Below are 17,065 nucleotides of genomic sequence, written 5' to 3'. Positions count from 1 at the left end.
GGGAAGCCACAAAATGTTATTGCTAAAGAAGCCGACTATTCACACAGACGTATCCAGGACATGGGCTACAAGTGTCACATTCCTTGTGTCAGCCACTCATGACCAATAGACAACGCCAGAAACGTCTTACCTGGCCCAAGGAGAAGAAAAACTGGACTGTTGTCAGTGATCCAAGATGTTGTTTTCAGATGAAAGTAAATTCTGCATTTCATTTGGAAATCAAGGTACCAGGAGGAAGAGTGGAGAGGCCACAATCCAAGCTGCCGGAGGTCTAGTGTGATGTCTCCACAATCATTGATGGTTTGGGGAGCCATGTCATCTGCTGGTTGGATGGTTGAGTTGGCGGCAGTGGAGGTGGTGGGATGGTGAAGGTGGCGACAGTGGAGGTGGTTGGATGGTGAAGGTGGTGAGATGGTGAAGGTGGCAGCAGTGGAGGTGTATGGATGGTTGAGGTGGTGACAGTGGAGGTGGTTGGATGGTTGAGTTGGCGGCAGTGGAGGTGGTGGGATGGTGAAGGTGGCGACAGTGGAGGTGGTTGGATGGTGAGTATGGCAGCAGTGGAGGTGGTGGTATGGTTGAGGTGGCGACAGTGGAGGTGATGGGATGTGAAGGTGGTGAGATTGTGAAGGTGGCAGCAGTGGAGGTGTATGGATGGTTGAGGTGGTGACAGTGGACGTGGTTGGATGGTTGAGTTGGCAGCAGTGGAGGTGGTGGGATGGTGAAGGTGGCGATAGTGGAGGTGGTTGGATGGTGAGAGTGGCAGCAGTGGAGGTGTTGGGATGGTTGAGGTGGCGACAGTGGAGGTGATGGGATGGAGAAGGTGGCGACAGCGGAGGTCGTGGGATGGTGAAGGTGGCAGCAGTGGAGATGGTGAAATGGTTGAGGTGATGACTGGAGGAGGTGGGATGGTGATGGTGGTTGGATGGTTGATGTGGCAACAGTGGAGGCGGTTGGATGGTTGAGGTGGTGGCAGTGGAGGTGATGGGAGGGGAGAAGTAGTAGAAGTGGAGGTGTTAGGATGTTTGAGATGGTGGGATGGTGACAGTGGAAGTGGTGGGATGGTTGAGGTGTAAACAGTGGAGGTGGTGGGATGGTAGAGGTGGCAAGAGTGGAGGTGGTGGGATGGTAGAAGTGGCAGTGGAGGTGGTGGGATGGTTAAGGTGGCAGCAGTGGAGGTGGTGGGATGGTTGAGGTGGCAACAGTGGAGGTGGTGGGATAGTAGAAGTGGCAGCAGTCGAAGTGGTGGGATGGTGAAGGTGGCAGTTGTGGTGGTTGGATGGTTAAGTTGGGGACAGTAGAGGTGCTTGGATGGTGAAGGTGGTGGAATGGTGAAGGTGGCAGTAGTGGAGGTGTATGGATGGTTGAGGTGGCGACAGTGGAGGTGGTTGGAAGGTTGAGGTGGTGGGATGGTGAAGGTGGCGAGAGTGGAGGTGGTTGGATGGTGAACGTGGTGGGATGGTGAAGGTGGCAACAGTGGAGGTGTATGGATGGTTGAGGTGGCGACAGGGAAAGTGGTTGGATGGTTGAGTTGGCGGCAGTGGAGGTGGTGGGATGGTGAAGGTGGCGACAGTGGAGGTGGTTGGATGGTGAAGATGGCAGCAGTGGAGATGGTGAGATGGTTGAGGTGGCGACAGTGGAGGTGGTTGAATGGTTGATGTGGCAGCAGTGGAGGTGGTGGGATCATGAAGGTGGCAGCAGTGGAGGTGTATGGATGGGTGAGGTGGCGACAGTGGAGGTGGTTGGATGGTTGAGTTGGCGGCAGTGAAGGTGGTGGCATGATGAAGGTGGCGACAGTGGAGGTGGTTGGATGGTGAAGGTGGCAGCAGTGGAGGTGGTGGGATAGTTGAGGTGGCGACAGTGGAGGTTTGGTATTGTGAAGATGGCAGCAGTGGAGATGGTGAGATGGTTGAGGTGGCGACAGCGGAGGTTTGGTATGGTGAAGATGGCAGCAGTGGAGATGGTGAGATGGTTGTGGTGGCGACAGTGGAGGTGGTTGGATGGCTGATGTGGCAGCAGTGGAGGTGGTTGGATAGTGAAGGTGGCGACAGTGGAGGTGGTTGGATGGTGAAGGTGGCAGCAGTGGAGATGGTGATATGGTTGAGGTGGCGACAGTGGAGGTGGTTGGATGGTTGATGTGGCAGCAGTGGAGGTGGTGGGATGGTGAAGGTGGCGACAGTGGAGGTGGTTGGATGGTGAAGGTGGCAGCAGTGGAGATGGTGAGATGGTTGAGGTGGCGACAGTGGAGGTGGTTGGATGGTTGAGGTGGCAGCAGTGGAGATGGTTGAGGTGGAGGTGGTGGTGGTAGGAAGAAAGCAGAAGTGGATGAGGAGTATGAAGCTGCAGTGAAAGGAGTGACAGGAAAATGAGGTAAAGCAGCGGTACTGTGTAGTATATATACAGTGCCTTGCAAAAGTCTTCATACCCTGTGAACTTTTCCAAATTTTTTCATGTTACACCCACAAAGTTAGGCCTTCTTCACGCGTCTTTTTTTTATGTCCGTATGTGGTCCGCTTTTTAAGGACCGCAAATGCAGACATGCACACCCATAGGGCAGCACGGTTGCTCAGTGGTTAGTTCTGTACTACATATTGAGCAACCCTGTGGCTCAGTGGTTAGCACTGTACTGTATATAGGGCAGCCCTGTGGCTTAGTCGTTAGCACTGTACTACATGTAGGTCAGCACAGTGGCTCAGTGATTAGCATTGTACTACATATAGGGCAGCAGGGTGGCTCAGTAGTTAGCACTGTACTACATATAGGGCAGCACGGTTGCTCAGTGGTTAGCACTGTACTACATATTGAGCAGCCCTGTGGCTCAGTCGTTAGTACTGTACTGTATATAGGGCAGCCCTGGAGCTTAGTCGTCAGCACTGTACTACATGTAGGTCAGCACAGTGCCCCAGTGGCTCAGTGGTTAGCACTGTACTACATATAGGGCAGCATAGTTGCTCAGTGGTTACAGTAGCTCTGTACTATGTATAGGGAAGCGCGTTGGCTCAGTGGCTCATTACTAACTCCTGGGCTTGATGTCACCTGACAATGCAAAGGTGACATCAATCCCAACCCTATTACCCCACTTGCCACCGCTATAGGGCAAGTTGGAAGAACCGGGCTAAGAGCCAGAATTGGTGCATCTTATGGAATCCCCATCTCTGGGGCTGCTGAGGGCTGATGTTGGTAGCTTGGGGGATTGGGGCAATATCTCTGACCTCTTCCCAGGCTGTTCATATCAACCCACAGCTCTCTGTTAAAGGGAACCTGTCACCGGAATTTGGCGGGACCGATTTTCGGTCATATGGGCGGGGGTTTCGGGTGTTGGATTCACCCTTTCCTTACCCGCTGGCTGAATGCTGGCCGCAATATTGTATTGAAGTTCATTCTCTGTCCTCCGTAGCACACACCTGCACAAGGCAATCTTGCCTTGCGCACGCGCAGTATCCTTTGCCCAACTGCGGGCAAACCCGAAAACCATTAGTGCGCATGCGCCGCCGCACTATGTCCCGGAAGTATTTCGCTGTGTTTCGGGACATAGTGCGCCAGCGCATGCGCACTAATGGTTTTCGGCTTTGCCCGCAGTTGGGCAAAGGATACTGCGCGTGCGCAAGGCAAGATTGCCTTGCGCAGGCGTGTACTACGGAGGACAGAGAATGAACTTCAATCCAATATTGCGGCCAGCATGCAGCCAGCGGGTAAGGAAAGGGTGAATCAAACACCCGAAAACCCCGCCCATATGACTGAAAACCGGTCCCGCCAAATTCTGGTGACAGATTCCCTTTAAGCCTTTGCTGGTTTGAAGCTATAGGGTGACCCTTCATTTTTTTCCTGGGGTTGCCTGTTAATTCACCAGGAAAGGCTAAGCAAACATCTGTGAGCTGTTATTAATAGCCTGGGAACCTTCTGGGGTATTGTCCCTTGTCACAGATTATTACCATCAGCCATCGGCTGTCCTTCTGGTTATCACATTTATTTCTTTATTTTACACAGGCTGTGCACAGCTGCTGCTGAATACAACTCCCATCATTGTCGCCTGGTGATGCTGATCACGGGGAGACCAGGCGACAATGATGAATGTACTTCTTTTACCAGGCCCTGGTATGTGTCACATGGACGTGGACCGCGGACACACGGATGTCACCTACTTATGGCCCATGCATCTCACCAGTACAGGAATCATCGGGACGTGTGAAGGAAGCTTTAGGCCATGTGCACACGCTGCGGATTCCATTGCGGAATTTTCCGCAGCGGTTTTGATAAATCCGCAGTGCAAAACTGCTGCAGTTTTTACTGCAGTTTTATCATGGTTTTTATTGCGGTTTCCGCTGCGGGTTTTCACCTGCAGTTTCCTATTGGAGCAGGTGAAAGACCGCTGCGGATTCCGCGCAAAGAATTGACATGCTGCGGAAAATAAACCGCTGCATTTCCGCGCGTTTTTTTCCGCAGCATGTGCACTGCGGATTTCATTTCCCATAGCTTTACATGGTACTGTAAATGCATGGGAAACCGCAGCTGCGGATCCGCAGTGCACATACCCTTAAATGTACTTTATTGGGATATTCTTTGATATAACACCAAGTAACAAGTGTTTGTGACGTGTAAAGGAAATGATACAAGATTTTCTATTTATTTAAAAGATATAAATTTGACAATTGTGAGGTGCATTAGTGTTCAGCTCCCTGTGGTACATGGAGTCCACCTGGGTGTAAAGTATCCTCAGTATAACTACAGCTGTCTCAGGTTAATGCCTCAGGTTTGTGTGAGAACAGTGGTCAACAAACTGCATCATAAAACCCCAAGGAGTCCACCAGACAGGTCACGGATAACGTTTTGTAGAAAAGTAAAGCAGGGTTAAGTTATTTGAAAAAAAAAAAGCCCAACCTCTCAACAGACTACTTTTCAATCCATCATCCAAAAATGGAAGGCGTATGACACAACTGCAAACCCATAAGACGTCCACCTGACCTGACATCCCAGCAAGGACAATAGTCCCATGGTCACTGGAGGAGCCTCAGAGATCCACATCCCAGGGGGAGAATATATCTACAGGACATCTAATAGTCGTATACTTCCCCAATCTGGCCATTATGGAAGAGTGGCAAGAAAAAAGACATTTGGGAACGCAACCCATAAGAAGTCCGGTCTGCAGTGTACATAAAGCCATGTAGAAGACACAGCGAGCGTGTGGAAGAAGATGCTTTGGTCAGATGAGACCAAATGAGAATTTTTTGAGCTAAATGCTAAACACTGAGCGGTGGAAAACAAATCCTGCACATCACCCTGAAAACACCATCCCCACAATCACACGTGGTGGCAGCATCCTGCTGTGGGGAGTTTTTTTACAGCAGGAGCAGTAAAGCTGGTCAGAGGTGATGGGAACATGGATGGAGGTAAATACAGGGCAATCCTGGAGGAAAACCTGTTAAGAGGCTGCAGAACACGTGAGACTGTGGTGTAGGTTCATCTCTTAGCTGGAAAATGACCCTCAACATCCTGCCAGAGCCGCAATGGAGGATTTAGATCAGAGCATATTCTGTGTGTGATCGGCGCAGTCACCGTCCAGACCCAAATCGCAGAGAATCTGTGACAAGAGGTGAAAATGACTGATCACAGACGTCTCCATCCAACGTCACTGAGCAAGAGCGAGGGGGAAAGAGGAAGGGGCAAATGTCACCTCTAGATGATCAAAGCTGGAGAGACAGACCTCAAAGACTGCAGAGAAAGCTGGAAAGACAGACCCAAAAGACTGCAGAGAAAGGTGGTGAGACAGAACCCAAAAGACTGCATAGAAAGGTGGAGAGACAGACCCCAAAAGACTGCAGAGAAAGGGGAGAGGCAGACCCCAAAAGACTGCAGAGAAAGGAGGAGAGAAAGAACCCAAAAGACTGCAGAGAAAGGAGGAAGAGACAAAACCCAAAAGACTGCAGAGAAAGGTGGAGAGACAAAACCCAAAAGACTGCAGAGAAAGGAGGAGAGACAGACCCCAAAAGACTGCAGAGAAAGGAGGAGGGACAGACCCCAAAAGACTGCAAAGAAAGGAGGAGAAACAGACCCAAAAGACTACAGAGAAAGGTGGAAGAGACAAAACCCAAAAGACTGCATAGAAAGGAGGAGAGACAGAACCCAAAAGACTGCAGAGAAAGGAGGAGAGACAGACCCCAAAAGACTGCAGAGAAAGGAGGAGGGACAGACCCCAAAAGACTGCAGAGAAAGGAGGAGGGACAGACCCCAAAAGACTGCAGAGAAAGGAGGAGGGACAGACCCCAAAAGACTGCAAAGAAAGGAGGAGAGACAGACCCCAAAAGACTGCAGAGAAAGGTGGAGAGAAAGACCCCAAAAGACTGCAAAGAAAGGAGGAGAGACAGACCCCAAAAGACTACAGAGAAAGGTGGAAGAGACAAGACCCCAAAAGACTACAGAGAAAGGAGACACAGACCCCAAAAGACTGCAGAGAAAGGAGAGACAGACCCAAAAGACTGCAGAGAAAGGAGGAAGAGACAAAACCCAAAAGACTGCAGAGAAAGGAGGAGGGACAGACCCCAAAAGACTGCAAAGAAAGGAGAGACAGATCCTAAAAGACTGCAGAGAAAGGAGGAGAGACAGAACCCAAAAGACTGCAGAGAAAGGAGGAGGGACAGACCCCAAAAGACTGCAAAGAAAGGAGAGACAGATCCAAAAGACTACAGAGAAAGGTGGGAGAGACAGACCCCAAAAGACTGCAGAGAAAGGAGGGGAGACAGAACCCAAAAGACTGCATAGAAAGGTGGAGAGACAAAACCCAAAAGACTGCAGAGAAAGGAGGAGAGACAGACCCCAAAAGACTGCGTAGAAAGGTGAGACAGACCTCAAAAGACTGCAGAGAAAGCTGGAGAGACAGACCCAAAAAGACTGCAGAGAAAGGTGGGAGAGACAGACTCCAAAAGACTGCAGAGAAAGGAGGAGAGACAGACCCCAAAAGACTGCAGAGAAAGATAGGAGACAGACCCCAAAAGACTGCGGAGAAAGGAGAAACAGACCCAAAAAGACTGCAGAGAAAGGTGGAGAGACAGATCCAAAAGACTGCAGAGAAAGGTGGAGAGACAGATCCAAAAAGACTGCAGAGAAAGGAGGAGAGACAGACCCCAAAAGACTGCAGAGAAAGGAGGAGAGACAGACCCCAAAAGACTGCGGAGAAAGGAGGAGAGACAGACCCAAAAAAGACTGCGGAGAAAGGTGGGAGAGACAGATCCAAAAGACTACAGAGAAAGGTGGAGAGACAGACCCCAAAAGACTGCGAAGAAAGGTGAGACAGACCCAAAAAGACTGCAGAGAAAGGTGGAGAGACAGATCCAAAAAGACTGCAGAGAAAGGAGGAGAGACAGACCCCAAAAGACTGCAGAGAAAGGAGGAGAGACAGACCCCAAAAGACTGCGGAGAAAGGAGGAGAGACAGACCCAAAAAAGACTGCGGAGAAAGGTGGGAGAGACAGACCCCAAAAGACTGCAGAGAAAGGAGGAGAGACAGAACCCAAAAGACTACAGAGAAAGGAGGAGAGACAGACCCCAAAAGACTGCATAGAAAGGTGGGAGAAACAAAACCCAAAAGACTGCAGAGAAAGGAGACACAGACCCCAAAAGACTGCAGAGAAAGGAGGAGAGAAAGACCCCAAAAGACTGCAGAGAAAGGAGGAGAGACAAAACCCAAAAGACTGCAGAGAAAGGTGGAGAGACAGACCCAAAAAGACTGCAGAGAAAGGTGGAGAGACAGACCCAAAAAGACTGCAGAGAAAGGTGGAGAGACAAACCCAAAAAGACTGCAGAGAAAGGTGGAGAGACAAACCCCAAAAGACTGCAGAGAAAGGAGGAGAGACAGACCCCAAAAGACTGCAGAGAAAGGAGGAGAGACAGACCCAAAAGACTGCAGAGAAAGGTGGAGAGACAGACCGAAAAGACTGCAGAGAAAGGAGGAGAGACAGACCCCAAAAAAGATTGCGGAGAAAGGTGGAGAGACAAACCCCAAAAGACTGAGGAGAAAGGTGGGAGAGACAGACCCCAAAAGACTGCAAAGAAAGGAGGAGAAACAGAACCCAAAAGACTGCAGAGAAAGGAGGAGAGACAAAACCCAAAAGACTGCAGAGAAAGGAGAGACAGACCCCAAAAGACTGCAAAGAAAGGAGGAGAGACAGACCCCAAAAGACTGCAGAGAAAGGAGGAGAGACAGACCCCAAAAGACTGCAGAGAAAGGAGGAGAGACAGACCCCAAAAGACTGCAGAGAAAGGAGGAGAGACAGACCCCAAAAGACTGCAGAGAAAGGAGGAGAGACAGACCCCAAAAGACTGCAGAGAAAGGAGGAGGGACAGACCCCAAAAGACTGCAGAGAAAGGAGGAGAGACAGACCCCAAAAGACTGCAGAGAAAGGAGGAGGGACAGACCCCAAAAGACTGCAAAGAAAGGAGGAGAAACAGACCCAAAAGACTACAGAGAAAGGTGGAAGAGACAAGACCCCAAAAGACTGCAGAGAAAGGTGGAGAGACAAAACCCAAAAGACTGCAGAGAAAGGAGACACAGACCCCAAAAGACTGCAGAGAAAGGAGAGACAGACCCAAAAGACTGCAGAGAAAGGAGGAAGAGACAAAACCCAAAAGACTGCAGAGAAAGGAGGGAGAGACAGATCCTAAAAGACTGCAGAGAAAGGAGGAGAGACAGAACCCAAAAGACTGCAGAGAAAGGAGGAGGGACAGACCCCAAAAGACTGCAAAGAAAGGAGAGACAGATCCAAAAGACTACAGAGAAAGGTGGGAGAGACAGACCCCAAAAGACTGCAGAGAAAGGAGGGGAGACAGAACCCAAAAGACTGCATAGAAAGGTGGAGAGACAAAACCCAAAAGACTGCAGAGAAAGGTGGAGAGACAAACCCCAAAAGACTGCAGAGAAAGGAGGAGAGACAGACCCAAAAGACTGCAGAGAAAGGTGGAGAGACAGACCGAAAAGACTGCAGAGAAAGGAGGAGAGACAGACCCCAAAAAAGATTGCGGAGAAAGGTGGAGAGACAAACCCCAAAAGACTGAGGAGAAAGGTGGAGAGACAAACCCCAAAAGACTGCAAAGAAAGGAGGAGAAACAGAACCCAAAAGACTGCAGAGAAAGGAGGAGAGACAAAACCCAAAAGACTGCAGAGAAAGGAGAGACAGACCCCAAAAGACTGCAAAGAAAGGAGGAGAGACAGACCCCAAAAGACTGCAGAGAAAGGAGGAGAGACAGACCCCAAAAGACTGCAGAGAAAGGAGGAGAGACAGACCCCAAAAGACTGCAGAGAAAGGAGGAGAGACAGACCCCAAAAGACTGCAGAGAAAGGAGGAGGGACAGACCCCAAAAGACTGCAGAGAAAGGAGGAGGGACAGACCCCAAAAGACTGCAAAGAAAGGAGGAGAAACAGACCCAAAAGACTACAGAGAAAGGAGGAGAGACAGACCCCAAAAGACTGCAGAGAAAGGTGGAGAGAAAGACCCCAAAAGACTGCAAAGAAAGGAGGAGAGACAGACCCCAAAAGACTGCAGAGAAAGGAGGAGAGACAGACCCCAAAAGACTGCAGAGAAAGGAGGAGGGACAGACCCCAAAAGACTGCAAAGAAAGGAGGAGAAACAGACCCAAAAGACTACAGAGAAAGGTGGAAGAGACAAGACCCCAAAAGACTGCAGAGAAAGGTGGAGAGACAAAACCCAAAAGACTGCAGAGAAAGGAGACACAGACCCCAAAAGACTGCAGAGAAAGGAGAGACAGACCCAAAAGACTGCAGAGAAAGGAGGAAGAGACAAAACCCAAAAGACTGCAGAGAAAGGAGGGAGAGACAGATCCTAAAAGACTGCAGAGAAAGGAGGAGAGACAGAACCCAAAAGACTGCAGAGAAAGGAGGAGGGACAGACCCCAAAAGACTGCAAAGAAAGGAGAGACAGATCCAAAAGACTACAGAGAAAGGTGGGAGAGACAGACCCCAAAAGACTGCAGAGAAAGGAGGGGAGACAGAACCCAAAAGACTGCATAGAAAGGTGGAGAGACAAAACCCAAAAGACTGCAGAGAAAGGAGGAGAGACAGACCCCAAAAGACTGCGTAGAAAGGTGAGACAGACCTCAAAAGACTGCAGAGAAAGCTGGAGAGACAGACCCAAAAAGACTGCAGAGAAAGGTGGGAGAGACAGACTCCAAAAGACTGCAGAGAAAGGAGGAGAGACAGACCCCAAAAGACTGCAGAGAAAGATAGGAGACAGACCCCAAAAGACTGCGGAGAAAGGAGAAACAGACCCAAAAAGACTGCAGAGAAAGGTGGAGAGACAGATCCAAAAGACTGCAGAGAAAGGTGGAGAGACAGATCCAAAAAGACTGCAGAGAAAGGAGGAGAGACAGACCCCAAAAGACTGCAGAGAAAGGAGGAGAGACAGACCCCAAAAGACTGCGGAGAAAGGAGGAGAGACAGACCCAAAAAAGACTGCGGAGAAAGGTGGGAGAGACAGATCCAAAAGACTACAGAGAAAGGTGGAGAGACAGACCCCAAAAGACTGCGAAGAAAGGTGAGACAGACCCAAAAAGACTGCAGAGAAAGGTGGAGAGACAGATCCAAAAAGACTGCAGAGAAAGGAGGAGAGACAGACCCCAAAAGACTGCAGAGAAAGGAGGAGAGACAGACCCCAAAAGACTGCGGAGAAAGGAGGAGAGACAGACCCAAAAAAGACTGCGGAGAAAGGTGGGAGAGACAGATCCAAAAGACTACAGAGAAAGGTGGAGAGACAGACCCCAAAAGACTGCGGAGAAAGGAGGAGAGACAGACCCCAAAAAGACTGCGGAGAAAGGTGGGAGAGACAGACCCCAAAAGACTACAGAGAAAGGAGGAGAGACAGACCCCAAAAGACTGCATAGAAAGGTGGGAGAGACAAAACCCAAAAGACTGCAGAGAAAGGAGACACAGACCCCAAAAGACTGCAGAGAAAGGAGGAGAGACAGACCTAAAAGACTACATAGAAAGGTGGAGAGAAAGACCCCAAAAGACTGCAGAGAAAGGAGGAGAGACAAAACCCAAAAGACTGCAGAGAAAGGTGGAGAGACAGACCCAAAAAGACTGCAGAGAAAGGTGGAGAGACAGACCCAAAAAGACTGCAGAGAAAGGTGGAGAGACAAACCCAAAAAGACTGCAGAGAAAGGTGGAGAGACAAACCCCAAAAGACTGCAGAGAAAGGAGGAGAGACAGACCCAAAAGACTGCAGAGAAAGGTGGAGAGACAGATCCCAAAAAAGATTGCGGAGAAAGGTGGAGAGACAAACCCCAAAAGACTGAGGAGAAAGGTGGGAGAGACAGACCCCAAAAGACTGCAAAGAAAGGAGGAGAAACAGAACCCAAAAGACTGCAGAGAAAGGAGGAGAGGCAGACCCCAAAAGACTGCAGAGAAAGATGGGAGACAGACCCCAAAAGACTGCAGAGAAAGGGGAGAGGCAGACCCCAAAAGACTGCAGAGAAAGGAGGAGAGACAGAAACCAAAAGACTGCAGAGAAAGGGGAGAGGCAGACCCCAAAAGACTGCAGAGAAAGGGGAGAGGCAGACCCCAAAAGACTGCAGAGAAAGGAGAGACAGAACCCAAAAGACTGCAGAGAAAGGTGGGACAGACAGACCCCAAAAGACTGCAGAGAAAGGTGGAGAGACAAAACCCAAAAGACTGCAGAGAAAGGAGGAGAGACAGACCCCAAAAGACTGCAGAGAAAGGAGGAGGGACAGACCCCAAAAGACTGCAAAGAAAGGAGGAGAAACAGACCCAAAAGAATACAGAGAAAGGTGGAAGAGACAGACCCCAAAAGACTGCAGAGAAAGGAGGAGAGACAGACCCCAAAAGACTGCAGAGAAAGATGGGAGACAGACCCCAAAAGACTGAGGAGAAAGGAGGAGAGACAGACCCCAAAAGACTGCAGAGAAAGATGGGAGACAGACCCCAAAAGACTGAGGAGAAAGGTGAAACAGACCCCAAAAGAGTGCAGAGAAAGATGGTGAGGCAGAACCCAAAAAGACTGCAGAGAAAGGTGGGAGAGACAGACCCCAAAAGACTGCAGAGAAAGGAGGAGAGACAGACCCCAAAAGACTGCAGAGAAAGGTGGGAGACAGACCCCAAACGACTGCGAAGAAAGGTGAGACAGACCCAAAAAGACTGCAGAGAAAGGTGGAGAGACAGATCCAAAAGACTGCAGAGAAAGGTGGAGAGACAGACCCCAAAAGACTGCGGAGAAAGGAGAAGAGACAGACCCCAAAAAGACTGCGGAGAAAGGTGGGAGAGACAGACCCCAAAAGACTGCAGGGAAAGGAGGAGAGACAGACCCCAAAAGACTGCAGAGAAAGGTGGAGAGACAGACCCCAAACACTGCGGAGAAAGGAGGAGAGACAGACCCCAAAAAGATTGCGGAGAAAGGTGAGACAGACCCAAAAAGACTGCAGAGAAAGGTGGAGAGACAGATTCAAAAGACTGCAGAGAAAGTTGGAGAGACAGACCCAAAAGACTGTATACATCCTGTATATAAGTATATACAGTCTGTATACATAGACTGTATACATTATATACAGACTATATATTATATATATAGACTGTATACATACATCTTATGGGGCCATAATTAACGCTTGTGCAGAATTATATGGTGCAAATATATTTATGGGGCATCTTATGGGGCATAATAAACGTTTTCGTAGCACTATATGGGGCAAATATATTTATGGAGGATCTTATGGGGCCATTATTAACCATAATGCAGGATTATATGGGGCTCCTGATTCAATATGGATATTCAAAAACACTTAACCTACCGCTGTCTCAATTAATTTGAGTGTTATTGGTATCTATTGTAACATTATGGGGATTCAGGAATGTACCTTGGCTTGGTCATACAGTTTCAATAGAGTTAAGGTTCAAATGGGGGAGGTTGGGGGGGCGCCAAACTGATGCTTTGCCCCGGGTGCAGGAAAGGCAAGATACACCTCTGCTGAGAGGAATTTCCACGCTAAAACATCTCTGTTCCCCATACTACAGTCATGGACAAACATTTTGAGAATGAGACAAATATTAATTTTTCCAAAGTCTTCGGCTTCATTTTTTCTAATGGAAATTTGCATATACTCCTGAATGTCAGAGTGATCAGCTTAACAGCAATTACTGTACTTGCAAAGTCAATATTTGCCCAGAAAATGAACTTTAACCCCCAAAACACATTTCAACAAGGAGCAGCTAACATTGTTTTAGTGATTGATCCATTAACACAGGTGTGGGTGTTGATGAGGACAGGGCTGGCGATCAATCAGTCATGATTAAGTAAGAATGACATCACTGGACACTTTAAAAGGAGGCTGGTGCTTGGTATCATTGTTTCTTTCAGTTAACCATGGTTAGCTCTAAAGAAACACGTGCAGCCATCATTGCACTGCACAAAAATGGCCTAACAGGGAAGAGTATCGCAGCTACAAAGATTGCACCTCAGTCAACAATCTATCGCATCATCAAGAACTTCAAGGAGAGAGCTTCCATTGTTGTCAAAAAGGCTCCCGGGCGCCCAAGAAAGACCAGCAAGCGCCAGGACCGTATCTTAAAACTGTTTCAGCTGCGGGATCGGACTACCAGCAGTGCCGAGCTTGCTCAGGAATGGCAGCAGGCTGGTGTGAGTGCTTCTGCACGAACTGTGAGGCGGAGACTCTTTGAGCAAGGCCTAGTTTCAAGGAGGGCAGCAAAGAAGCCACTTCTCTCCAGAAAAAACATCAGGGACCGACTGATATTCTGCAAAAGGTACAGGGAGTGGACTGCTGAGGACTGGGGCAAAGTCATTTTCTCTGATGAATCCCCTTTTTGATTGTTTGGGACATCTGGAAAACAGCTTATTCGGAGAAGAAGAGGTGAGCGATACCACCAGTCTTGTCTCATGCCAACTGTAAAGCATCCTGAAACCATTCATGTGTAGGGTTGCTTCTCAGCCAAGGGAATCGGCTCACTCACAGTCTTGCCTAAAAACACAGCCATGAATAAAGAATGGTACCAGAATGTCCTCCAAGAGCAACTTCTCCCATCTGTCCAAGAGCAGTTTGGCGCCCAACAATGCCTTTTCCAGCATGATGGAGCACCTTGCCATAAAGCAAAGGTGATAACTAAATGGCTCATGGAACAAAACATAGAGATTTTGGGTCCATGGCCTGGAAACTCCCCAGATCTTAATCTCATTGAGAACTTGTGGTCAATCATCAAGAGACAGGTGGACAAACAAAAACCAACAAACGCTGGCAAAATGCAAGCATTGACTATGCAAGAATGGACTGCTATCAGTCAGGATTTGGTCCAGAAGTTGATTGAGAGCATGCCAGGGAGAATTGCAGAGGTCTTGAAGAAGAAGGGTCAACACTGCAAATATTGACTTGCTGCATTAACTCATTCTAACTGTCAATATAACCTATTGGTACTCATAATATGATTGCAATTATATTTCTGTATGTGATATAAACATCAGACAAACACTAATTAAAACCAGAGGGCAGCAGATCATGTGAAAATATAATTTTGGTGTCATTCTCAAAAATTTTGGCCATGACTGTAGACGTCAAGCAACTTGGATTGTGGCCTCTCCACTCTTCCTCCAGACTCTGGGACCTTGATTTCCAAAGGAAATGAAAAATTACTTTAATCTGAAACCAACACCTTGGACCACTGAGCAACAGTCCAGTTCTTTTTCTTCTTGGCCCAGGTAAGACGGTTCTGACCTTGTCTATTGGTCATGATGAGTGGCCTGTGTTAAATATTAATTAATTTAATTATTCTTATTCTACTGAGCACATTGCTTCTTGCTGACATTACAAAAGCTATTTCTGTGTATGTAGCTCAGGGCATAAGTTATCACCATATACAGGGAACACGTGATCTGTGTTGGACATATAAATAACGTCTCTAAGGAGGGTGAGGAGCCTTTTGTCACGTGGGATTGTCACCCCTGCCTTCACAGTCATTCTCCATGGACGTCGGACAAAGAAGCAACAGCTGTTAGCCATGATGATTTCGGACTTCACACAGACAGACGGTTTTACCATTCAGGACCTTGGGAAAGATGAGTAACAAGACAAGCGCTGATATTTACACATGGACAATCTGTTCGTAACTATTTAATCTACTTTTATGTTATTACTGCAATGTGGTTTTCCTATGGAGAATGCAATTAACCACTATACTTTTCATCAGAATATCATGCCATTTTTCTTTTAAGAGTAAGCACCTGGTGAATAGTCCTGATTAAATATATGTGCGAAATAACCATTTTTAACAGCCTGACGCAAGGAATGTGACACTTGTAGCCCATGTCCTGGATACGTCTGTGTGTGGTGGCTCTTGAAGCAATGATTCCAGCAGCAGTCCACTCCTTGAGAATCTCCCCCACATTCTTGAATGGCCTTTTCTTAACAATCCTTTCCAGGCTGCGGTTATCCCGGTTGCTTGTGCTCCTTTTTCTACCACACTGTTTCCTTCCACTCAACTTTCTAATAATCTGCTTGGATACAGCACTCTGTGAACAGCAAAGCTTCTTTAGCAATGACCTTTTGTGGCTTCCCTCCTTGTGGAGTGTGTCAGTGACTGACTTCTGGACAAATGTCAAGTCAGGAGTCTTCCCTATGATGGTGGAGCTACTGAAACAAATTAAGGGATCTTTTTAAACACTTAGGAAGCCTTTGCAGGTGTTTTTTGTTAATTATCCTAATTTACGGAGATAATGACTTTTGGGTTTTCAGTGGCTGTAAACCATAATCATCAACATTAACCAAAATAAACACATGAAAGAGATGACTCTGTAATAACTCTATTTAATATATACATCAAAATATATAATTGCATAGTAGGGTGGCAGCTTCTTTAAATCAAAACATCCAAAAGAGAAGAGAAGGAAGCTATATGCCATAAAAAATATACATTTTTATTGAAATATGAAGCTTAACCCCCTTTTTACAATTCTGACTACTGTCCCTTTATGAGGTTATAACTCTGGAACGCTTCAACAGATCTTAGCGATTCTGACATTGTTTTCTCGTGACATATTGTACTTCATGAAAGTGGTACAATTTCTTCGATATAACTTGCGTTTATTTGTGAAAAAAATGGAAATTTGGCGAAATTTTTGAAAATTTCGCAATTTTCCAACTTTGAATTTTTATTCCTTTAAATCACAGAGATATGTCACGCAAAATACTTAATAAGTAACATTTCCCACATGTCTACTTTACATCAGCACAATTTTGAAACCAAAATTTTTTTTGGGTAGGGAGATATAAGGGTTAAAAGTTGACCAGAAATTTCTCATTTTTACAACACCATTTTTTTTAAGGGACCACATCTCATTTGAAGTCATTTTGAGGGGTCTATATGATAGAAAATACCCAAGTGTGACACCATTCTAAAACCTGCACCCCTCAAGGTGCTCAAAACCACATTCAAGAAGTTTATTAACCCTTCAGGTGCTTCACAGGAATTTTTGGAATGTTTAAATAGAAATGAACATTTAACTTTTTTTCACACAAAATTTATTTCAGCTCCAATTTGTTTTATTTGACCAAGGGTAACAGGAGAAAATGGACCCCAAAAGTTGTTGTGCAATTTGTCCTGAGTGCGCTGATACCCCATATGTGGGGGTAAACCACTGTTTGGGCGCATGGCAGAGCTCGGAAGGGAAGGAGCGCCATTTGACTTTTCAATGCAAAATTGACTGGAATTGAGATGGGATGCCATGTTGCGTTTGGAGAGCCCCTGATGAGCGTAAACATTGAAACCCCCCACAAGTGACACCATTTTGGAAAGTAGTCCCCTTAAGGAACTTATCTAGATGTGTGGTGAGCACTTTGACCCAACAAGTGCTTCACAGAAGTTTATAATGCAGAGCCGTAAAAATAAAAAATCATATTTTTTCACAAAAATGATCTTTTCACCCCCAATTTTTTATTTTCCCAAGGGTAAGAGAAGAAATTGGACCCCAAAAGTTGTTGTGCAATTTGTCCTGAGTACGCTGATACCCCATATGTTGGGGTAAACCCCTGTTTGGGCGCACGGG

The 17,065-nt window shown here is 47.3% G+C and overlaps 1 protein-coding gene across 1 annotated transcript in view; it reads right to left on the bottom strand.

Annotated features, from left to right (window-relative positions):
- Window positions 1-271: 271 nt before the first annotated feature.
- The window catches only part of LOC138674735 (uncharacterized), an 81,072-nt gene continuing 64,278 nt past the window's right edge, over window positions 272-17,065 (bottom strand). Inside the window, exon 3 of the mRNA XM_069762551.1 lies at window positions 272-2,337. Coding sequence (XP_069618652.1) covers window positions 272-2,337 — 2,066 coding nt within the window. The remainder of the gene's footprint in view (window positions 2,338-17,065) is intronic.

The sequence above is a fragment of the Ranitomeya imitator genome, chromosome 4 (assembly GCF_032444005.1).
Source record: "Ranitomeya imitator isolate aRanImi1 chromosome 4, aRanImi1.pri, whole genome shotgun sequence".
In the NCBI taxonomy this organism is placed as follows: domain Eukaryota; kingdom Metazoa; phylum Chordata; class Amphibia; order Anura; family Dendrobatidae; genus Ranitomeya; species Ranitomeya imitator.
Note: the sequence above shows the minus strand (reverse complement) of the source record. Positions and strands in the feature narration are given on the sequence as shown.